General features: G+C 35.0%; 2 protein-coding genes across 4 annotated transcripts in view; both read left to right on the top strand.

Annotated features, from left to right (window-relative positions):
* LOC109622131 (beta-1-syntrophin) overlaps positions 1 to 25,860 on the top strand; it is an 804,166-nt gene that overhangs the window by 390,450 nt on the left and 387,856 nt on the right. The window lies entirely within an intron of this gene.
* The window catches only part of LOC134289546 (GATA zinc finger domain-containing protein 14-like), a gene marked incomplete at its 3' end in the record, with an annotated part of 65,344 nt that continues 44,841 nt past the window's right edge, over positions 5,358 to 25,860 (top strand). Inside the window, exon 1 of the mRNA XM_062855505.1 lies at positions 5,358 to 5,449. Within this exon, the coding sequence (XP_062711489.1) occupies positions 5,358 to 5,449 (92 nt within the window). The remainder of the gene's footprint in view (positions 5,450 to 25,860) is intronic.

The following is a 25,860-nucleotide window of genomic DNA, read 5'->3' as shown; positions in this document are numbered from 1 at the left end:
CATAATTTTATTTATTGTATCTGCCAATCATAACCAATATTTTTTTCAGTTGATTTTTATCCACTGATTCAAAATCTAACCTAAGAATTTCAGTAAATCGTGAAATTTTTGAGAAAAATATAGTTTTTTTACAAAATTTCATATATTTAAAGAAAGTAAATATAGTTTTATTTTTTTAATCTGCTCTTCTTAACCAATATTTATATTCATTAGATTTTCATATACTGACTCGAAATCTGACCTAAGAATTTCTGTAACACGTAATTTTTTTGAGAAAAATAGGGTTTTATTCACAAAATTTCATATTTTCATACAAAACAAAATCTTGTCTTTATAAATTTGAATTTTTCATCTGCTCATCATAACCAATAGTTATATTCAATAGATTTTGATCCACTGATATAGAATCTGACCTAAGAATTTCAGTAACACGTAATTTTTTTGAGAAAATATGGTTTTATTCATCATATTTCATATTTTCCATGGAAAATAAAATATTGTCTTTTTAATTTTATTTCATTTTATCTGATGATCGTAACCAATATTTATTTTTAATATATTTTATTCCTCTGATTCAGAATCCGAACGAAAAATTTTAGTAACACGTGTAATTTTTGAAAAAAAATGGAGTTTTATTCATGAAATTAATTTATTTCGTAGGAAATAAACTATTGTCTTTATAATTTTATTTTTTTTTTACCTGCTCATCTTAATCAATATTTATATTTAATAGATTGTCATCCACCGATTCGGAAACTAACCTTAGAACTTCTGTAACACGTGAAATTTTGTGAAATAAAATAATGATTTGCTCATCATAACTAATATCTATATTCCAAAGATTTTGATCCACTGCAGTGGATCAGTGCACTGATTCAAAATCTGACCTAAGAAATTCAATAACACGTACAGGTTTTGAGAACAATGGGGTCTTGTTTGCAAAATATCATATTTAAAAAAAAATAAAATATGGACTCTATAATTTTATTTTTTTTATCTACTCATCTTAACCAATATTTATACTTAGTAGATTTTGGTCCACTGACACAGTATTCTATTTTTATGAAATATAAAATTTTGCGAATTAAACCCCATTTTTCTCAAAAATTGAACGTGTTACAAAAATTCTTAGGTTAGTTTCCGAATCAGTAAATAAAAATGTATTGAATATAAATATTCTTTAAGATTAGCAGATAAAAAATGTAAAGACAATAGTCTATTTTCTAAGAAATTTTATAAATAAAATTCAATTTTTCTCAAAAATTGTACGTGTTACACAAATTCTTAAGTCACATTTTGAATCAGTTATTTAAAGACAAGGATTTATTTTTAATGAAAATATGAAATTTTGTGAATAAAACCCTATTTTTCTTAGGAAGTTTACGTGTTACACAAATTTTTATGTCAGATGACGAATCAGTGACTCAAAAACCATTGAATATAAATATTGTTCATGATGAGCAGATAATAAAAAATAAAATTATAAAGACAATATTTCATTTTTTATGAAAATATGAAAATTTGTGAATTATACCTTATTTTTCTCAAAAAAAAAATACGTTTTACTCAAATTCTTATGTCAAATTACGAATCAATGGATCAAAATCCATTAAAAGTAATTATTGTTCATGATGAGCAGAGAAAAATTTAAATTATAAAGAATATATTTCATTTTTTTAAGAAAAAATTAAATTTTGTGAATAAAACCCTATTTTGGTCAAAAACTTCATGCGTTTCAGAACTCTGAAGTCAGATTCCGAATAAGTATACGAGAATCTATTGAATATGAATATTGGTTAAGATGAGCAGATAAAAAAAATAAAATTATAAAGACAATATTTTATTTTCTATGGAAATAAAAAATTTTGTGAATAAAAATCCCTTTTTCTCAAAAAAATTACGTGTTACAGTAATTCTCAGGCCAGATTACGAATTAGTAGATCAAAATCTATTTAATAAAACATATTGGTTAAGATGAGTAGATAAAAGCTTCAAATTTAAAAAGACAATAATTTTATTTTCTCTGAAAATATGAAATTTTGTGAATAAAACCCCATTTTTCTCAAAAACTGTACATGTTACTGAAATTCTTAGGTCAGATTCTATATCAGTGGATCAAAATCTATCGAATATAAATATTGGTTGAGATGAGCAGATAAAAAAATAATAATATAAAGATAATAGATTATTTTTTATGAAAATATGAAATTTTGTGAAAAAAAACCTATTTTTCTCAAAAAACTGTACGTGTTACAGCAATTCCGAAGTCAGATTCGGAAACAGCGGGCCAAAACCCATCAGAAATGGAACAAGTGGTCAAAGTGCGTGATCCACTGTCGACCAGTGTTATTTACGTGATGCTATGAGGAGGGAAAGGGTTCAGCAAAGTGTGACAACCCATACACAAGTTTCAGAGGTCCCATACAAAAAGCGTGCCATTGGAGTGGGAGTGGGAGGGGGGGGGGGGGTGGGGGGTAGGGTTTGTAAAAATCGACAGTTTTTGTATGACCTAATTTATGGAATTTCTAAGGATTCAATGAAGACATTTTATGGAGTTCTGTATAGAAATTATTTGTAAAATTTCTGGAGGAGCTTAAGGCATCCCTAAAAAATATTTATTAAGGAATATTCGATAGTTTTTTCTTAAGAATTCCCTGGATAAATTTCTGAAAGAATTCTGAACTCTTAGTTTTATTGAAATAAAACATGGTAGGTTTTCTGAAAGAATCGTGGGAGAGATTTTTGAAATAATTCATGAAATAATTTTTCAAGCATGGAAGGTTTTCTGGAACAATTCCAGATAAAAATTTCATAGAACATATTCCTCCCAGAATGTAATATGTAAATTTCCATAAAAATCTTTCAAGAAATATGTCAAGAATATGGAAGGGAATGTGTTTGTAGACCTCATGAGAACACTACCAAGAATTTTGTTGATGATCGGCTAAGGATTACAAAAGCAACTCGCTTAGTGCTTTTGAAAACAAGAGCGAAGAGTCTTCAAAGTACTGTAAGTATTAAGCAATCATTAATAAAAAAAATACAAAAATATTGCAAAACATCCACAAAATTAACTCAAGGAAAATTCGCCTAAAATGTACAACTACAAACAATTACAAAGTGCTATAAAATTACCACTATTATTGTTATCAGGTTTAAACAGATCATTCTTAAAGTGCTGGCGTGTTCTCAAAATACAAATTTGCTGTATAATACGTCGTTTCGTGCAGTTTTTAAAGTTTTAAGTTTAAGATTCTCCAGATATTCCTAGATATAACCAAAATAATTGAAACACCTTTTTAATAGTGTTTTACACATCAAGTTTGCAAACTGGGGTTGTAAATAAATAGAGATGCAACAGCCGTCTGGCTGAAAGTTTCTTAAAAACTGGCATCCTTAAGGTGAAACTGGAAGCATTTCCTCATTTTTTGGATTTTAATTTTTTATTATATAATAAAGCCATATTTTCAAATTCGGCTTTCGTACACATGTAGAGTAAAGATCTCGGTATCTTCTGAAGATTTTTCGTGGTGAAAAATGTTTTCCATTTTTGCAGAAACCATTTTTTTTCGAAGTTTTGTTTAAAAATGGTTTCTGAAAAAAAAAACGAAAAATATTTTCCACCAGGAAAAAAAAATCAGGAGATACCTTGACTCATACGCTACATGTGAACGAAAACCGATATTGAAAATATTGCTTCGTTATTTGATAAAAAAAATGAAAAAATGAAGAAATGCGTCCAGTTTTGCCTTAAGGGGATGCCCCATACGTATGGGAGTCAATTCCTTTCATCAGTGTGATTTTCCTAACCAAATCATCCCTGCAGTCCGACTGGCAATGAAATTATTCTACCACTTACCCATCGCTGAGCCCTTCCTTGTTCTCAGTAGCCTCACCAAAATCGGAGCATGCAGCCAGAAATCCAATGCCATCAGCAGCAATTTATTGCCAATAAATATTGTGGAATCAAAATCGGACTGTAAATCATTTGTTTGCTCTGTATTTTTTTTTTTTTTTTTTTTGAGAGCATCTTTTTGTAGATTTACGTTCAGTCCCCACCAACAACAACAACAACATTGGCAAGCAGCAAAAACGCGAGGATGATGAAAAACCGTCAACCCGGGAGTTGGGTCCGGCATGATGTGGGAGAAAATCCCAGTTTTTTTTTTTTCGGACCAGGGACGTGTATGTATGTGATAGACCGCACCAAAATGAGGGTAGCCAATTTTCGGAAGTAGCTCACGGAACACAGAGCTGAGGAGAGTGATCTCAAACATGCCGACCGTTTTTGGTTTACGATTCGGAGGATTGCAGTGGATCCCAACTCGCGGGATGTCTTGGTTTGTGGGAGTGATTTTTTGATTATTTTTTTCGGATTTCGATTTTTACGAGCCAAACAGATTCTAACGATGTGAAGCATGCCCAGTTTTATGGCGAAAAAAACTGCATTCTCGTTCTACAGTCACAGCATAGATGGGGAAGTGGGAATAAGATGCTTATAAACATATTTTCGTTATAGAACCATAAACATATCTTACTTTCCGAATGAAAATTTTAAAAATATATTTTTTTCTCATTTTTTGTTTTTTTTTATTCTATGTTTTTCGCAGCAGGGAGAAACCCTGTGCAGACCGTTCCTTTTTGAGAATTTTTCTTTATCAACACATGTAGGTACCTTCTAGCGTTAAACTTTTAGCAGCATAGGAAAGACGGTACAAGTTTATGTGAGTTTATTTTTGTAAAAAGGAATATCGTGAGAAAAATTATAAAAGTAGTAAGTAGTCGATTCGATAAACTTCCAATATTCTTTCAATAAATGACTGTGTATGTATTGACTAGACATAAATTGTATTTAAAAAAAAAATTGTGTGTTAAAAAAATACAATCTTGAAAAACATAGTCGATTATGATTGAGTTCAAAAATTTGGTAAATTATTGAGAAAATCATCAAAATCACTGAGTAAAATTTTATGACATTTCGAGATTCCTAATACTTTTCTTGATCTTTTCATATTTGTATATGTCAAGGGTTATGCTAGTTCTTAACAGATAATTTCTAAATGGTCGTTCGTTTAATCCGAGACGCGACTACCCCTCTGTGAGCAACTTGCGCTTTATTCCTCAAATGATGAGTACGCCTCCCGCAGGATGTTACAAAAAAGCAAACCTTACTTGCTCGCTTTCTGCAAATCCTGAAAGTGCTGATTGTGCGTTACTAGCGGGCTCTATCTCTGGCAGGCAATGTCGGCCAGAAGTTTTTGTTCCCTCCAAACGTGAAGTCCTCCACCGAAAAAAAAAAAACTAGGTACGTATACCAGAAGATACTGCCTGGGTGAGCTTTGTTGAATGATTTACGGATGTCGTCCCGTGGCCGGGGTGAAACGACAAACACACTGCTGCCGGAGGCCTCAGCCAGAGCTAGAGGAGGTCAGCTCCGGAGGGACTTTCTGTAAGTGATAAAATGATTAATTTGCTGGCTCAGGACGGGATCTCTTTTTGGTGCTCCTCAGTCCTCCTCCCGAACGCGAACGGGATGTAACTGCTAACTGCTGACTGGGCTGCATGGTGGGCAGGGGTGGGTGGGTCATGATATAGAAAGAACGTGATAAATAATCGATGAATGATGGTGGTGAGATGGTGTGGTTTCCCCAATTGGGAATTGGTGTGCACAGGAAAATCGTAAATCTTTAATTCCCGGCACCTGCAGGCACAGTTGTAGAGCTGCTGTTCGCATTACAAATGAGGGTATGCGTTTTTCAGTGTTTCATGATGTTTCAATCCTAATCAGGAAGGAAGAAAATGCACTTTGTTGAATAATTCTGAATTTGTTAAATTGTTTTTCAAAATTTTCCTATTCTCTAGTAACCTTGCTCAAAAGTTCTTCTATTCACAAGTCCTGGCAGAATTTATCACAAGCATTTTTGAATGACTATAGAAAGTCACTAAACGCTCCAAGTAAAATTTTTGGAACAAACTCCCACAGATCATTTGGACCATTTAAAAAAATAAATACGAAAATCTTTTGGAGTTTTACTAACAAATAGCAAAAAAAAAAAAAACATTTTCAAGAGTTCAAGGCATATTTTCTGTAAATTCTTTGGGAATGTATACATTAAGGTGAAACTGGATCCATTTCCTCACTTTTTGCTTTTTGATTTTTTTATGAAATAACGAAGCAATATTTTCAAAATTGGTTTTCGTACACATGTAGAGTATGGATTAAGGTATCTCCTGATTTTTTCGTGGTGGAAAATGTTTTTCGTTTTCGCAGAAACCATTTTTGAATAAAGTTTCACCAAAAAATGGTTTCTGCAAAAATGGAAAACTTCTTCCACCACAAAAAAAAAATCAGAAGATACCTTGATCCATACTCTACATGTGCTCGAAAACCGATTTTGTAAATATTGCTTCGTTATTCTATAAAAAATCAAAAACCAAAAAAAAGAGAAAATGCTTCTAGTTTCGCCTTAATGCCTTTCGGAATTCAAGCGGCAATTTCTTTGAACAATCTTTCGGTAGCACCAGTTTACAGTGCATATTTTCAACTCGGTAAGCTGATGATCATTTTTAGTGTAGAATCATTCCATGAGCTTGAAAACGTGAAGGAGAAAAAATACAGTGGAGTTGAAATCGATTTTTGTTTTATTTTTGAGCAAGGTTGCTTTCTTCATACACTTCATTCTCGGTAAGCAATGCACCAATTGTGCTGATTTTCTAGTGTAACTCGCTTACATCTTATATTTCAATACTTTGTTGAGAAAAAAATAGTTGTTTTTTTCAATTTGATTTTTCGCAATCATTTCACATAAAAATTCACATAAAAATTTCCGAAGCAAATCCCAAAGAATATTGTGAAAGAAGGAATTCCTTACACAATTGCTTGTGAAATTTTAAAGTAGATTGCGGACAGAATTTACGTAGGAATTTACAAAAAAAAATTAGAAAGATTCTCGAAGCACTAGCTGTATAAATTTTAATAGAATTATTAAAGCATTTCCAAAGTACATTTTTGAAGATATTTTCAAAAATCTTTCCAAATTGCCGAAGCATTTTCTTAAGAAATTTCTGGAACATTTTTCGAAGGAATAACTATTTGATAAATAATAATAAAAAGGAATTGCAGAACTTATATCGATCAAATTGCCAAAGAAACTTTCAAAAGCGTTGCATAAGAAATTCCCAAAAGAATTTTCGCATAAATTTACAATGAAATTACGTTAAAAATATTCATTGGCGTATCTAGGATTTTTTCCTAGGGGGTGCCTAGGGGGTGCCAGTTTCAGTGGCTTCCAGGTTGTTTTTTTTTTTTTTTTGTTAAAGGAAATACCGATTCACCCTCAATTTCTTAGTATAATGATATACTGCGTTGCGGGAAAAATTAGCCCGCAAATTTAAACGCGCTATACATGTTTTGAAGTATTTTTTTTTTTGTTTTGAAAATACGAACCGTTGTACTGAGTGAACACTTTCCCCGCCATGTAAGGTTTGAAAACTTGATACCTTGATTGCGTATAATACATGGAATTTATATTATCAGTTTGAGCTTAACAATCATCGCGACAACCCCATTGTTTTATGGATTGAAAACAATCAGGCCCGTGAGAATACATTTTCACATAGAAAATTTGGACTCGATAATCCTGAGTTCCGTTTTGAAGCTTCACGAACATATTATCAATCCAGTTGAAACCCGGAATTTGGTGCGCACGAACCTCGATTTTTCTCTTTGGGAGTCTGATGCTCGCATTAAATCCTGATTTCGTATGGATTGATAATATATCTGGCTGTATAAAGCTGAAATTCTGACTCACTTAAAACCAGCATTGTAATAATAACTTAATAAGTCAAAAGTTCAACTTCGTACATTTTGAATAATCAAGTCTGGTATGTACGTATGATACAAGAAATTTGTGCTTTCGGCAAAACATTGTTTCGGCAATTTATTTAAGAATTTATTAGGTAATATGTTTGGACTTCGTTACTAACACCTTTCACGCATCCTTTGAAAATTTTTTAGTAGTATTTGAAGCATTGTTTTGTTAATGTCAGCAATACTATTTATATTTGCTTTTTAAAATTCTCCAATGACTCTTCAGGCAATTGCTTTGGGGAATCTTTTAGTGAAGCCTTTGGTAATTCATTCGACAATGACTCTGGGTACTTCCTCACATTTACGTTTTTGGAAATGTCTTCATTATTTTTTTTATTTTCGTCGATTTTTTGTACTCATTATCTATGCTATTCGGTATACCTTCGCCAATTCCTTTGAAAACTCCTTCGGAAATTTGTTAATAAATCGCTTCTATAATATTAATGAAAATTGTTTGGACAATTTCTTCTAGATTTTTTCATTATTTATGTAAGGAATTCCGGCAGTAGATTATTTCGGAATGCCTTCGACAAATCCGAAAATCCGCTTGCATTGAACATTTATTTGGTAATTTCATCCGAAGGAATATTTTGGAAACTTCGATTAGTACTTTGGGAACTTCTTCCGTAACTCCTTTGGAAATTGATTTCCTTCAGGATTTTATTTGAAAAAAATCTTTGGCGGTACTTTAAAAATTATGTCACGGTGATTCTATGGCAATTGCTTTTGTAATTCTTTTTAAATTTTCTTAGGAATTCCTTTGACGATTTCGGATTTTTTTTTTAATTTCTTTGAATTTTTTTTTGTGAATGTTTGTGGAAATTTTTATAGAATATATTTCGGCTATTTATTTTGAGAATGGATCCGGCCGATTAAAAAAAAAGGCCTTAATATTTTCTTCAGGAATTCCTCTGGTAATTTTTATAAGAATTCTTTGGTAACTACTTTGAAAATTCTGGGGTAATTTTAATGGCAATTTTTCCAGCAATTTCTTTGGGAAATTGTCAGGAAGTTTTTTGTGAATTTCATAGAATTTTCTTTGAGCAAGTCGAGTTGAGGATTTCTGAATTTCCAGTTCAGCAATTTTCGGAAGCAATGAACATAAATAATGTTAAATCAAAAATAAATTGCCTGAGAAATTTGCAAAATAACTGAGAAAGAATTCATTGAAATAATTTTAGAGAAATAGCCATTAAAATTATAGCAAAAAAAATCCAATGATATTGCTGATCAAATTCCAATGAAAGTACCGCAGAAATTTGCAACCAAAAAAAAAAACAACTATGCCGAAAAAAAAACCCTCAAAGAAATGGCCATACTGCGGTCTAGCGAATACGGAGTCGTGGGTTCGAATCCACCAGAATTTTTATTCACAAATTCACATCTCAATTTATCAATTAGCAACATTCTGTGCCTTCTAATTGATTACAAGTTTTCCCCGTACATTCGTATAGGATTTCACAAGAGATTTCCTTAGTAATACCTCCTATGATTTCTCTGGAAATTCCAACTATTCCTGAAATGCGTTAAGGGATTCCTCTAGAGATTTCTATTGGGATTCAACTGGAATTCCTTGAAGAAGGCTAAGAGGAATTTCAGGAGTAATACCACGATGAATTTCAAGAGAAAAACATGAATAACAACTCTAGAGGAATTTCTGGATGAGTCTTTAGAAAAAATCCTAGAAGAATCAAAGGCATTTCTGGAAGTATCCTAGGAAAGAAGAATCGCAGCAAGAATGCCAATAGATATCCCTAGAGTCAAGAGGAGTTCCTAGAGAAATCCAAAGAGAAATATTTGGAGAAAACCCAGGGAAAAAAATTTCCTTCGGGTTTTCAGGAGCAACACCGAAGGCTTCTTCTACTTCTGCAAGGCTCATACGAAGATTACCTTGAATAATCCCAGCAAGTTTGTAAAGAAATCCCTGGAGAAATTCTTAGAAGAATCTCTAGGAGATTTCCGGGAAGCATTACAGTACGAATTTCTGGAGGAGTCCTAGGGGAATTGCTGGAAGAACCACAGCAAAAATAGATTAAAAAAATCCAGCTGAAATTTCTGGAGGAAGGCTAAGAGGTACCTGGAGGAATTCCATGAGAAATTTATGAGAGAACCCTTGGATAAAATTTCATGGATTAAAATTCCTGGACGAATCACCGGAGAGCTTCTGAAGAAATCACAGGAAAAATCTCAGGGGGTATTCGTAGAAGGATTCTGGAATGTGTCATTGTAGAAATCTCAGCAGAAATCCTAGGAGGAATTGCTGGAGGAAACTATACAGGAATTTCTAGAGAAACCCCATCAGGAATGCCTTGGGGAATCCAAAGAAAAAAACCTTGGAATACCTTGAGTAGTCTCTGCAAGAACTGGTAGAGATATTCTGGAAGAATCAATAGAGAAGGCCCTGAAGCAATCGCAGGAGGAATTTCTGAAGGAATTTCAGGAAGATTTCCCGGAGGAATTCCATTCGTATAGGAATCACTAGAAGAATTTCTGGACGTGTCATTGTAAGAATTTCTGGAGGAATTGCTGGAAGAATCGCAGGAGGAGTTTGAAGTATTCTTGGAGGAAGGCGAAAAGTAGATTCTTCAGAAAATCCATGAGGAATTTGTGAAGGAATATTTGGATAAAATCTCTGGAGGAATTCCTTGATGAGTCCTTGGAGAAATCCCTGGTAGAACAACCAAAGGAATTTCTGCTAGAATTCCAGGGAGATTGCCTGGAAAGATCCCAACAAAAAAGGCAGGAGAAAGCTCTAGAAGAACCCGTAGCATAATTTCTGAAGTACCACAGTTAGAATTTTTGGATGAAGAACAGCTGGAAGAACCACAGGAATTGCTTGAGGAATCCCAGCTGGAATATCTAAAGGCATTTGTTCGATCTCGCCCCGTCGTCGGCGTCATCACTGGCTGCTGCTAGGCAAACCGAGCGTGTGCAGATTTCGGATATTCAAAATACTACACTGCTGCCCATTGTTCCATTCACAGCAGCGCACAATTGTCACCATCCAGCGTGCTGCTTCTCTGCTTTGGCGGCAATCCACAATTGCGCCAAACTGCAGAAAGCAGTGCGCGCGGCTATTAAAAATTGACGCATTGTTTATCCGTACTGTGTGCACCTATAAAAGGTGCACACGACACTATGTAAATTAGAATAGTAGTTGAAGATCACTCCCGAGCAGGCGTGTGCCTCTCGGGGGCAAATAAATATCCAAAAGTTAAAATTCCGCCTCGTTTTCGTCGTCGCCTGGATTCCTCCTCATCTTCCACACAACCCTAGACGAAACAGCATTCTTAGAATTCCGGGAGGTATCATAGAAGTAATTTCAAGAGAAATCTTAGAAACAGGAATGCTGGAGGTATCCTAAGAGAAGTTCCTCCAACAAATTCGTTGAGGAATACCTACAGTTCTCCTTGAAAGGATCGGTAGAAGTATACTGGAGAAATCCCTGATGAAATCGCAGGAGGAATTTCTGGAGAAGTCTCAGGAAGATTTCCCGAAAGTATTGCAGCCAGTATGCCAGGAGAAATCCCTGGAAGTATTTCTAAAGGAGCCCTAATGGGAATTGCGTGGAGAATTCCAGCTGGAAATTATGGAGGAAGGTCAATAGAAGTTCTTGGAGAAAGCCCCTGTGGAATTTCTGGAATAACCTCTGGATGGAGTCCTGGATAAACCCTTGAAGAAATCTCTGAAAGAATCACCGAAAGGATTTTTAGAAAAATCCCAGGGAGATTTTCCGGAAGAACTTCTCTAGTAGAATTCCTAAAGGTATCACAGTGAGAACTTTTAGAGGAGTTCTAAGAGAAATTGCTGGAAGAATCGCAGCAGAAGTTGCTTGAGGAATCCTAGCCACAATTTTTAGATAAATGCCATGACAAATTTCTGAAAGAATCTGTGAACAAAATCTCTAAAGGAATTCCTGGAAGAATCACCGTAGGAACTTCTGAAAGGATCCCAGGAAGATTGTTTTGAATAATCCCACCAGGAACTCCAGAAGGAATCTCAATAGGAATTTTTAGAGGAATCCCTAGAAGAATTCCGAGAGGTATCGTAGTAAGAATTTCCAAAGAAATCCTAAGAGAAACTGCTAGATCAATCTCTGTAGAAATTTCTAGTATGTATAACCCCACCAAGACTGCCTGGAGCATCCTTACGAAAGTTTATTGAAGAAATATCGGGAAAAATCCATAAAGGAAGCCTAAAGAAATCACTGTATGAATAGATAGAGGTATTTCTGGAGGAATCCATGAAGAAGCCTGTTGATTGTTCTTACCAATAATACCCTAAATGTACAACAGGTATATAAGTAATTCCGGGTGTGCTTAAATTTTGTTTAAATGTACCAATAATAAATATTGTAATTATTGTGTGAAGTTTAAAATTTTGGGTAACTGTCAAGTGTCAAGAAAATATTCTAGGGGGTGCCACATTTGTTCTAGGGGGTGCCAGGCACCCCATGAACCCCCCCTAGCTACGCCAATGAAAATATATTTAAAAAATGTCGTTGAAATCTACAAATAATTTTTTTAATTGTTTTTATTTGTGAATTAAAAATTTGCTGATGCTTCACATAGACTTTTTTATGTATTCTACGTAATTTTGTGAATAATTTGTCAGTTAAGTATTCACACTTCTCACAATTGTTGTGGAATAGTACTGTTGCAACCCTTCAGAATGCAACGCACCTCTTGTTACATCAACCTTGCTTTCGAACAGTAAGTAGCTCCGGCCCTGACTCCTGAACTGTCATCTGCGGTCCGACTGATGGGAGGCTGACGGATGATTGACAGACAGACCGCGTGAGTAGACAGAATAGAAAAAAGCGAGTCAAGTGAAGGTGCAAAAATAGCGTGCAGGTGAAATTGTGGAAAATTTGTAAACCTATTATAATTAAATTGACTTTTCTCTTAGATTTAGTGCTAAACTTAATCGGCAAGTGCCGTTTTTCCCAATTATATTGAATTGATCTAAAACTATACAAATACTACAGGTAAATGTAACAACTAAAATTCATGCAGAAAACGTAACCTAAAACAACACATTTTCACAGTAACAGTACGGTCGAACGGACAGTTGTCAGTACTACAGACAGAAACAAAGTGACTAGTTACATTAAGCGTAAGTAGTTTTCTGATTATCTATGCCTAAAAGGAACTTAAAACTTATCCTAAACACTGAAATCGACGCACATATGTTACAACATGAAAAAATGTATAGACACACTCTGATAAAATTGTATTTTCCCCATGATTTTCCCATAAAGGAATTTTATAACCCTACAAACCCAACTACCGGCAATAAATGGTTACGAAATCGGAAAAATTCTAGTAGTCTGTCTGTGTGCTGTCGCAACAAGTACTATTTTGGACACATAATTGGTTTAAAGCAACCAAACAAGAAAATTATCACAGTGAATGTTGACTTAGACCGGAAAATATAAATTTTTTGTAATACATGTAAATTTGTGACAATTTTTCAGTTCTTATTTTGCATTCTTTTCAAAATTGTTCTGGATATACGTCATTATTATCATGCAATAAAACAATGATGTTGCTGCGATGAATATTTAGTCCGAACCTATCATACACATTTCCTATTCTTGTTCATCTTTTTTTATGGCTTTAAGTTCCCACTGGAACTTGGCCTGCCTCTCTTCAACTTAGTGTTCTTTGAGTACTTTCACAGTTAATAATTGTAAGGGCTTTCTTTGCCTGCCATTGCATGGGTTTGTATATTGTGAGGCAAGCACAATAAGTAATACACTATGCCCAGGGAATCGAGAAAATTTTCTCGACCGGAACGGGAATCGTACCTGCTGTCTCCGGATTGGTGATCCATAGCCTTAACCACTAGGCTAACTGGAGACCCAGCGGCAAATTCCCTGCATTAAGTTTACAAACTTGTTTGTATTATTCTGAAAACGCATTCCTGTGTACACTTGATCGACTTCAAGCAATAAAGCACAGAGAGAGGTTGTCGCGATGAATTTAAAAATAAAACGGAAAATACTCATTTCCTGTATTATACGCAATTGTGTAGATTTTCTAGCTTCCAAGAATGATACTTTCCCAAAATGACTAAATCATTTTTGTCATAAAATATTGAAGTTATTTTCGGAGCAAAATCCTAATAAATGTCTGAGCTGAGAGAACTTCAAAAATAATTACAATAATGATATTCTGGCATGGATAAATTTTTTACGTAGATTCTAGAGCATCATTTTTTATCCAAAAAATCTCCGTAGGAAATCCCAAAAGAACCTCAGAATCGATTTTCAATGGAGTGTTTGAAGGTATTCCAAAAAAAAAAAATCCCTGGAAATAGTAGGAATTTCTGGATGAGAAATTTCCGAACGAATATGTCAGGGAAAAAACAAAGCCAATTCTGTAAGAAAATGAGTGTGTAATCGATTTGAAAAAAAAAATAGATGGAGTCCTGAAGATTCTTTGAAGTAATTTTCCATGCAAAATCTGGAAGAATTTCAGAAAAATCTTTTGAGGGACTCCTCAGGCAATCTCTAATTGAATGACCAAATCAATTTGAGGGATATTTATTTCTTCTAGGAACTTGTAAAGAAATATTTGAAAAGATCTCTAAAGGATTTCTCGAAGCAATCTTTTGAGAAATTTCAGTGAGAATACTTGCAGGAATATTTTTATAGAATTCATGAAATACGAATACGTAAGAAAATCTTAGGAGTAATTTCCGCAGGATTCTCTGGACTAATTTATTTTGAAAATTTTAAATGAATTTCATATAAAAATCTCGAGAAATTTCATGAGGAAAATCCTCAAGAACCTATGAACAACCTATGAATAATATTTTAAATATTCGAAAAAAATATCCTTAAATAATCTGTAAAATAGAACGAAGAGATTAGTGAAAAAATTCCAGACGACATCTGTGGACGAATTTCTGAACTACCATCCAGAGGAATTCATGAAAGAAACTCTTGAAAAATTAAGTCTCTAGAATAGTTCTCTCGTAAATCTTTGGATAAGTTTCCTAAAGAGTATGTGGAGAGATAAACAACATTTTTTTTAGAAAAGGAACTCCCGAAATAAACTCTGAATATATTTTCGATGGATTATTTCGATTTATTTCCAAAATTATCTCTTGAGAAGTAAACGAAGAAATTTTTGGAAAAAAAATGAATACATATTCGAAACAATAATCCGGAGAAATTTTCACAGACGAACCACTGGAGGAAAATACAAGATAAATTGTGGAAAAATTCTTAATTGAATTCGTGAACGAATTTATGAAAAAAGAGTTAAATTCTCTGGAATAATTTCGAGAATAAAAAACAATAAAAAAATAAAAATCTACGCAAGAATTTGCGAAGGAATTACTGGAAGAATGGACAAGAGCATTCGTGGAAAATTTGTGATGATACTTAAGGAGGAGTTTTCTACGAAATATCTGGAGGAATTGACAAACAATCTCTGTTGAAGCTCTCAGAAGTTCTAGAATTAAGACGAATAAAATTGTGGCAAAATGTTTTAAGGACAAATTTGTGACAAAATCTATGGACTTCTTCACGTTGGGTCCTGAGGTATAATTTGTTAAAGGATTCTTTAGGAATATTTAGGAAATAATTTAAAAAATCTATAAATTTTCGGAGGACATACCAACAGAACTTTTTCTGTATACGCATATTTATAAATTTGAGGAAATATTTCAATTATTTGCAAATAATTTTGTATACAAAAGAACCAAGGAAATCGGGACAATTTCCAAAGATATCTGACTTGCCGAAATAGATTCTTAAAATTAAAGACGCAATCTCGTTTTTATTGAATAATACGATCAAGCATTGTATTCCAATTGAAATAATGCTTTACTCGAACTCAAAAAATCGAAGAAATAATGAAAAAATTCTAAATAAATAATATGGTAAATAGTTCTAGTTTGACATTTGAGGTCGACCATGACGTGATGGAACTCGACATTTTTCGCACTGGGGATTCGAAAATGTACTATCTAACATACACGGTGAAAACCAATCACTCAAAGTATTTGTTATAAGCTAGGGGGCGGGACAAAAGATTTAAAAATTAAAAAATTATATTTTTTCAACCACGGCTAATAAAATCATCAAAAAATAAGTAAATATGTACTCTTGGACCATATTTTGTGGTTTGAAACCAAAATCTAGATAGAACTTTAGGAGCTTATTTTCTCCAGAGGAACTCTTCAAAATATCTCATGAGGAATGAGTGAAGCAATCTCTCTGAAGTAATTCTTTCAGGACTCTCTGCATCAATTGAAAAGGAGTTTCTGAAGAATTTGACAAAAAAATATCAATTCTTAGGGAAAGGTGGAGCCATTTTCAAATCAATCTCCTGTGAAATGCCCGAAAAAAATCCATGGAGGCATGCATTCCTGAAGCAATGTCTAAAGAAATTTTGAGAGGAAACATCTGTAGAGGACATCCCAAAAAAAAATCACTGAATAAGATTTCGTTGGAATATTTCAATGCTTTTTGTTGACGAATATTCGAAATAATCTCCGGAAAGTTTCCCAAAAAATTCAAGAAAAGAACAATTTAATGTTTTTTTTGCTAGGTTTTTAGCTGCACTCTGTTGAGTTGAAACCTCTACACTAGACCCGAAGATAGAAAAGAGTACGTAATCTTTCAGAAGCAGTTTGCCAGCCGTACGCGGAAAATGATATCCATTAAGACACTGTTGCAAACTGACTCAAAAAGTTACGGTAGAAGATGGGAAAGTTTTCAATTGGTCAGTCAGTCAGGATTTGCCTATGTAGTGTTATGGTCACACGGTTTGTGTTTGTCTTCTTGTTTGATTGTGTGGCATGGTTAAATATGTTTTTCTCCTCGTTAAGTCAGTTGTCGCATGTTTGTTTTTTTCCATCGAATCAATCAAACCCCCTAGTTATGTTAAAATATAGTCAAATTGTTTTCTTGATTTCACTAATCGTTTTCTACTTATCTGTGTTCATCTCTTGTGTCCTTAAATTGCCATCGGTCCATAACCCACAGAAACATGTAACTGAACTTCTGATATTTTTCTGATGGTGTCATAATACCATCTAAGAGATAAACAAAAAATACGCCAAGTTGGTCAGTTGATTGCAATAAAATTTTAAAATAATAAAGATTGCTTGTCAACTATTATGTATTCATCCCCCTACAAATAGTATGAAAAATATTCAAATTCGTTCAATTGTCCTATCGGTCCTATGTAGATAAACCATGTCATTTTCTCAAGCGTAGCCTTAAAATGTCAACCTAGCTCTACACAAGTAACGTTGTTCAGTTAAGAAAAAGCAGTTAGTTTTTGTCCAAAATGTCACGTCGAACGCATTGACGTCAACAATGCGTTTAAGTGTTCGCACGTTAGCTTCGAATCTATCAGCACAATTAAGTGCTGCAAATCTCCTTCCCACTATTAATTCTTCGGTCGATTTTAATTGCTTTATTTCTAGAAAATATGACCAACTAACATTGTAAAAATTCGAAAATGCGACTATGACATTAATAAATTAATAATCAAAATCAACCGAGAAACGTGGGAAATAGAGCCCAAACAACATTTTGAAGTCAGCTGGCTGTAAAAGGTTAAAGAAACCTGTCACAAATCCTATAATACTTTCACTAGGATTTGTAACGATCATCAAACCCTTCTCAAATCCAACCGTCTTGGAACTATTGCTTGGGAATAGACTCTAATGAGCCCCGGCGGTTCCTCCGTGTTTATCGAGCATGTCTGATGCATATGATCAGCCATACTCCATCTGCAGCAGCCGGTTCGTGATGAACCGTTGGAGGCGCATTAAAGTGTTAAAAAGGTGATATGTTTCACTAAAGAACACTACATTACAATAATTAAAATGAAACTCCTTCACTTTAATACCGTCAACCCCTGCGAACTTAGCCAGGGTAGAAAAGAACAATTTCAATTTCGAAATACATTTGAAATTATAAAAAAGGAATTCCCTCACAAAAATCTCTCTGAAGTAATTCGATAAGGAATCTGTAAGACAACGATCAAAATAATTTATGGACAATTTTTTAAGAAACTTATGAAATTTTTTTTTGAAGAAATCTCTCGAGGTTTTCTAGACAAATCTACAAGAAAAACGAAAAAGTTTATGGGAAAAATATAAGGAATAAGATTTTCTAAAGTAATTTCTTAAATATTTTTTTGAGGAATTTTCAAAAAAAAATGAAAAATTCAGCAGAAAACCCAGAAGAACTTCTAATTAAAATTAGAAAAAAAGGTAGTTACGGGAACATTCTTGAAAGAATCTGTGGACGAATTTCAGAAATTATCTCTAAAGGAATTCCTGAAAAAAAAAACCTATTAAGGAATGCACGAAGAAATCTTGGGTGCTACTCTTTCACCCAATCCCGAAGGAATTTCTGGAGAAATGAACAGAAGGAACCAAAAACCTAAGTTCTTGGAAAGATGAAGAATTTAGTTGTTCAATTTTCGAAAAAAAAAATATCTCTTGAAGCAAATCTGCTGAGAAATATCTAAAGGAATTTCTAGAGGAAAAATCTCTAGATGAAATCCCAATAGAACCCTTGATGAATTTTCGATGTGCTATTTCAATTGATTCTCAATATAATATCTGGATACATACCCGAAAGAAATTTTGAAAAAAATCCTGATGGAATATGTGGACGAATATTGGAGATTATCTCCGGATAATTTCTTAAATGAATCTATGAACAAAATTTTGTAAAAAAAAAACATAAACAGAAATAAATGCCGTGCTGTTCTCGGGAGTAATTTGTTACTGAATCTCTGGAGAAACTCCAGAAAAAGAATCCAGAGCAATTCTCTCAGCAATGTTAATAATTTAAAGAATTTTGTAATGAATGTTCCATAAGAAAAGAAAAAAAAAATCTTTGAGGCAGAGAACAAGATGCATACTGGATAGATTTTTGCATGAATCTGTTAACGTATTTTTGACGTAATTTTTGGATTAAGTCTCGTAGTGGAGGAATTCCCGAAAAACTATTGTGAATGGTCGAACGACACAATCTGTAGGTGGATAGTTTTAGGCATATGTGGAGAAATTTTCGATTGTTTTTTAAAACAGCTCTGTTTATTCCTCCAGTGGTAGTCAAATATTTCTCCACGCATTTCTTCAAGAATTATGCCATAATTTCTCATGTCTTTTCCTCAATCTCTACAGGAACGAAAAAGGAGTTTGTGTGGAAATGCTTGAAAGAAATTTTGAAGATTTTTTGAGAAAAAATCCGGAGGAATTTGAAATTTGTGGAGAAATGCTTGGAGGAATTTTTGAAAAAAAATCGATGGAGGAATGAATGAAGGAATCTCTGGAGCATTATTTTTAGATTTCTCTAGATGCAATCCCGAAGGAATTTCTGGAGCTATAAACAAAATTAACAAACATTTTCTTATTCTTCAGGAAAGATGGAGCAATTTTTAAATTTATCCCTGGTGAAATAAAAAAAAATCTCTTTGAGGCCGTTGACGAATAAAATTTGAGAAATGTTCTAAAGGAATTTACAAAAGAACCTCTGAATACATTTTCGATAAAATATTCTTAAGAATTCCGAAAATAATTTCTAGAGGTATAAATGAAGGAAGTTTTGTAGAATCGATATAAAGCGTTTCTTCTTGTTCTTCGAACAAGAAGAAGAGCAATTTCGTTAGCAGTACAAACACTTCACAAACTATTCGATATTGCACATCCCCCTATTTTCAGCTGAATTTCCCTAATACAAATGACTGGTAGCAGTTTGCGGCTGGTTAATTTCCCCATCGCTAAGCACGAATCCGAAAGCAGTTAAATGTGGAAAATTATCGAAACGCTGACATGATTTCACCAGAAAACAGGCACCGCACCCTCAGTAGGTACTACTATAGCCGCCATAAACTGTACGGTTTTATTGTAATAAACGCGATAAAATCTCAGATCCCAAACCATTTGCCCCACCAGTCAGTGGAGTTGGTACAGCGCAGTAAGTCGGCAGAGAAATGCTTTGCAGGTTTAGTTTTACAGGCGGGTCGTTCCATTCAGAATTTCACACGAACGCCAATCCCTGAGAATTGACTTGGCACTTGGACAGCGAACTTATCCCAGGGTACTGCTTTCATGCTCGCTTTGGCGACACTTGTCTCGGATTCGCTTTGTCGGGGTGGGGTAATTCCTTTGCGGATTGAAATTCTTCCATTCTATGTAGGATGTAGGTATACCTGAACTTTCATAATGGATGGCTTTTCTTCCGAAGAACGGAGGGGATCCAATTTCCACCGGACAATGGAAACTCATCACAGGTCCTTTCACAAGTTTCCCACATGTCCCATCGTTCATCCCAGTCCAGAGGGGTAGAGGTACTTTCTTTGTAATTCTCGGGATGGCAACACTGTGTTTGCTTTCTCATCACACGGAAAACAATCAAGCTGCTGGAGCTGGATGGGAAGTCAGGGAAAAGTCCGACTTTTGACACGTGCAGATGTTGTTTTTAAGTGTGTGAACGAAGGACTACATTGTGTGGGAAAGGGATGATGTCCTGTGCGGTGTGGTGTGTGTATCCATTTTAGTACAACCCATCATCTGGAACAAAAGTTTCCCACTCTTGGCGGAGAACCTACAAAAGGGCGATAATGTGAAACAATATTGTTCGACACGGATGACTAGAGTTCGAACGTTATTGCTTCCGAGTGCGGAAAGTTTGTTTTCACTAGATGTATTTGCTTGAAGGCACTACATCAGTTTGTGAAGTGTAAATGGAAAGAGCGAAAATATTCCGATACTAAAACATTTCCATAATTTTATACTTCGCTTTGGACATAGCTCAGCGAAAAACAAACTTTTCTAAAACATTTATTAGCTTCCCAAACAATACTCATGAAACAAATTCAAGTAATCACAACGTATGATTTCCATGTGATAAAACATACTTTCAAACTCAAGCTCAAATAAGTATGAGATGTTGGTTTTGCTAGTTGCTTTGAAGACTAGAGTGTACACACTAGCAGCTTTAGACAGCTACCTAAAGATACAAATCACGAGACAATGAAAACGAAAAAAAAAACTAATATATTTGCAACTTTTTTGCATTTTAACACAATTTGGCTCCTTCAACGTACATATTTTTGCTAAACACTAGAATACAGTAGATTTCAAACAAAAAAAAAAAGAAGTTTCGGTCAACTGGTACAAAAGTTATGGTTTATTTTTAAATTAGTTTTGAAAAACCTTGGTTTTTTCGACCACCCTATCTGAAATTTGGTCACCCTAATGACGAAATAAAAAAGTACGGATCTAATTATTTTCGATGAACTGCAATCCCACCAGGTTTCACGTTAATCGGAGTTGCTCTATATCGTTTTTCTATAAAATGGGTGACTTCTGGAATCTTTTCCTAGGAAAATATTGTGCTACAACCTATGTAGGAGCTAGTCTTCGGTCCATCGCGCTGTTGTTCTTTGTACAACACATGTGAATTGTCTGCTATTACTTTGTAACCAATTTTTCTTTTGATGCCAAATCCAAACGTATTCTACAAGCACTTTATTTGAACAGTTAAATGTGAATTACAAAACCCTAATCACAGACAAACAGACGTACCACCTAGAACAATTTTCGTAAAAATCATCGCCCAGTCACACTACCATCACCTGGTGAAAATGTTTCAAGAAACACTGCGTTGTGCAATATCGTCAACAGAAAGCGCTAGTGTTGAACGCCAAACACAAAGAAAAACGATGCGCGCCTCTGGTTGTGAAAGCCACAACTATGAAGATTTCAAATGATCGTTTAAAGCGTTGTCGATGGAAATTTCGCAAGTCAGTTCTACAGCAGCCGTCGTCAAACACGGACGTGCACTCGGTCCTCTTTGTACTCAGAATTCGCTGTGTTGTAAACCTCGAGCGCGCTTTGTTCTCGGTCGGTTACGGTCGATTGTCGCTGGTGCTTTTTGTACGCGTTTCGTTATGAGTGAGGTAATTATCAACGCCGTGCAGTACCGTTTCCCCGCGGGAAGCCCACCGCCGTCATGAGAGGAAACAGCTCATTTTCTGAAGCAATTGGACACGGATTTGAGCTTGATGGAAGCTGCTTACAAAACAGCTCAAAATCGTTCTTTGTACATAAAATTCACGACTTCGGAGGCCATGACGGAATCGTTGCAAAAGAACGTGGAACCACGGCCGTTTGTTTATGCAAACAGCAAGTCGGTGGCAGTGAAGATGTCATTCACGGGTGCTAGTCCGTGTGTTCGACCTGCCACCGGAGCTGTCTGATGATAGTCCCAGACAACCAGGAATCGCATAAGGATGCACGCTGTACATCGTATAAAGTACTATTTCAAGTCACTATCGCATATACACTACCCGTCATAAGTACGGACTCACAAAAAGTATTGCAACAATATTGCATCACCCTGACTCACCTCGATATCTCCAAAACCTGAGGACTTACAAAGATGCTGTCTTCAGGAAAGTTATTCAGAAGACCAAAAGTAACAACTTTTCTGAAGGCGGCATTTTTGTAGGTGTTAAGGTTTTAGAGATACCGAGGTGAGTCAGGGTGATGCAATATTGTTGCAATACTTTTTGTGAGTCCGTACTTATGACGGGTAGTGTATGTACGGCTGAGGGACAATTTTCATCGCATATGATGTTATTTTTTGAACTTACTGCGATACATCTGGTAAAATCATATAAGAGTGCAAATTAACTTTTAAAATGAATGACTACATCGTAGTAGACGATATTCCGATGTTTTGTTGCGACGAACTTTGCTTATTCGCGAAAGCGTTCGAGTGAACTCGCAAAGTGTCTATTGAACTCGCAAAATTGCGTACTGCGATGATTATACGACTTCGCTTGGTGCTTTTCTAATTATGTCAGTTTAACTCGCATTGGAGTACAAACTAAATCGTAAAAAGTGAAAATAAACTCGTTCAAATGTACATACAAACTCGCATAAGCTAGAATCGTTAACGTTGGCATATTGCGATGTGATATGTGATAACAATGAAAGAGGTGCTGTTGGAGTGCCAAAAAGCTAAAAGAAAGTGAAAAGTCATTGTCGTGTCCGGACGGACACTGTGGCATTCCGGGCCATGCCGCCGGCCGGAACTCTGCTCAGACGAGGAAGGATGCAATGATGCAACCTACTCGTGCGAAATACTTTACAAGACTGACGTTTCATTTGATGCTGATCGCTTGCTTTGTTTTTTCGATGGTGCATCACGGCTGCTGATGCTATATGCCCTACGTATCCTTTTCTCAGTATCTCTCTCAACCCCTACATTCTCCCTCTGTCCTACTCTCCAGTTGATTAAGAAATAAAAGAAAATGAAATAAATACAAAAGTTGTGTATAACTTTAACAATATAAACTACATATACACTGAACATTATTGAACCACAACTTATAATTATCTTTATTAAAAACAACAATACAATCAATCATCACTATTGAAATCCTCTTATTTTTTTTTGATGCCTTTATTAAATCTTTTTTTTTAAACCTTAGCCAAATTGTCATGCAAATATCTTTGTTTGTTTTTTATTGGCATTCTAAAATCCCATTTGGTGGTTAGATCCTTCTAAGGAAGCTTATGATCATCATCTTTATTATCATCCTTCATTCTTCATAATCATAACTTATTTTACATTCTACATACTTCTTCCTAAATCCTATAGACCTATACATCTTTCATCCCAATGTTCCTCGTCATCACCATTATCATCATCATTATCAACATCATTTATTCTTTCATTCTGCATCCTACATACAACCTCCTACACCCTATATCCTACATAATTCATCCTTCTTCATCATTATTCTTCCTTTATATTTCATCATCATCATTGTCATTATTATCATCTTCACCCTTAACTTTTCATTCATCTTTCCTAATCCTTTGTTCGTATATGCCCTGCACATCACGAAAAGGGAAATTATGCGCCACCTGTCTGTCAGCCGTTTAAGTACATTAGACGTTACTTCTCTTCGTTACTCTCGTTCGTGGAGAACGATAAAAGCTCAAAAGCAACGAAAAGGTTATCATGGCGTACCACCGCCTTCCGGGGCACCATGGTATAAAAGGAGATCAAGTAACGAGCATCGTTCTCTTTTCTGCACCGAAGCACCATCTTGGCGCCATTACACGAAGTGGATCTCTGCGCCATCCTTATATCTACAGTTTTGTGAAATCTTTGAATAGTGTGAACTCAATAGAATTTTAGTAATAAGTAAATGAACTAAGTATAAGTGTAATAAATTAAGCAGAAGACAATAAATAAGTGTGTGTGACAGTGTTTTCCTGAATACGATACTACTGAATTAGTGAAGGAAGATCAACCACAGCTTAATCGTTCTGGGAATATTCTTCGGACTACATTTTGACCGTTACTGCTCGCTGTGCTCTCGACATCCTTCATTATTCATCCTTCGTCCCACATCCTTCATTACAACACCCTTCATCCTTCATTATTCAGCATTTATCATTTATCCATTTTTATTGTAACCATCATCATCAATATAATTTCTTCGTTCATTCTTCATCCTACATAAAACCTCCTACATCCTGCATCCTCTATCATTCATCTTACACCTTACTTCATTTATCCTTAATCTTTCATACTTCATCTTACATCTTTCACCTATCGTTCTCTATCATTAATTGTATTGTATTTATTTTACGAAACGCTAATACTTAATCTTTCATAAAGAAGATCATCATCACCTTCCATTAAAATCATCATAATCGTTATCATCATCATCTTCAATCCATCATCCCACATTCTACATCTTTCGTCCTACACCTTTCATCCTACATTCTACTTCTTTCATTCTCCATCCTTCTTCCTGCTTCCTTCATCCTTTATCTTTCATACTTCCTCCTACATCTTTCATCTTGTATTCTCCATCCTGCATCCTTCATCCTTTATTTTTGGCTATTGGACTCGAAGGTCGATTCGATTTTGCTCTATTTACCTATTTTTTTATGCGACCTTCTGCTATCATCGTTGCAAAACAAAAGGAGAGCGAAGAAAAAATGTAAGTGAACCAGCACATGCTGCTCTGTCACTTTTGACACATTCGACGGTGAAGCTAGGTGCGAAGGCAAAAACGGACGATTTTTGGAACTGTTCGTGGCACGGACGTTCCAAACCTTCGTGTTCGATAAGGAAATGCACGCACAATACTTCATCCTACATTTTTTCATTCATCCTCCATCCTTCATCCTTCATCATCATAATCTCATCATCATCTTATCATCATTGTGGAGTTTGGTATTTCACTGAGAAGGAATCACCCCTCACGTGCAGCACACACAACTTACCCAGGCTGACGTCGGTTCGCAAGTGGCAAGAGTGAACGCGGTTCGGTGACGCCTGGAGTTGTTGCTACGCAAGCAGGGATGCTAACATTGTCTGCTTGACAGTTCGCATCACATTCAAATGCGCTATATCGCCTGCTGTGATCAATCTCCTTTCCACAGCTTTATGTAGTACATCTTATATCTCACATCCTCCTTCTACTCTAAAGATGTTTCACACATTTTTAACAAAAAAAAAATGAATTTCCGTATCTCAATTTGGAGTGTTTATTTACAACGATTTAACATATTGCGGAGATTCCACCTGTTTAGACTTCTGCGCGAAAATTAGTTGCGTGGGCCCACAGATATAAAACCAGACCGCGTCCTGGTGAATATTTTACGCTGTGTTGCTAGGTACACATTTGGTGATTGCATTGTAAGCAAACATTTATAACGCACCTACGCTGAAAATGAGCCTAATCATTTGCGTCAGAATCCATTAATCATCACAACGGGCAATAAGTTACTATTATATTACATCATCGCATACGTTGCAATTGCTGCCATGAAGCTACCGAATACAGTTTCATTGTGAGGTATCATTCTGACTATGCTGCCGCTACTTTTTTCAAAATAGCTCGAACATTTTAGTGCTTAATTGTGGGAAATGATATTTTCCTACGAGCAATAGGAGCTTGCACAGTGACGTC

The sequence above is a fragment of the Aedes albopictus genome, chromosome 3, assembly GCF_035046485.1.
Source record: "Aedes albopictus strain Foshan chromosome 3, AalbF5, whole genome shotgun sequence".
Taxonomy (NCBI): domain Eukaryota; kingdom Metazoa; phylum Arthropoda; class Insecta; order Diptera; family Culicidae; genus Aedes; species Aedes albopictus.
Note: the sequence above shows the minus strand (reverse complement) of the source record. Positions and strands in the feature narration are given on the sequence as shown.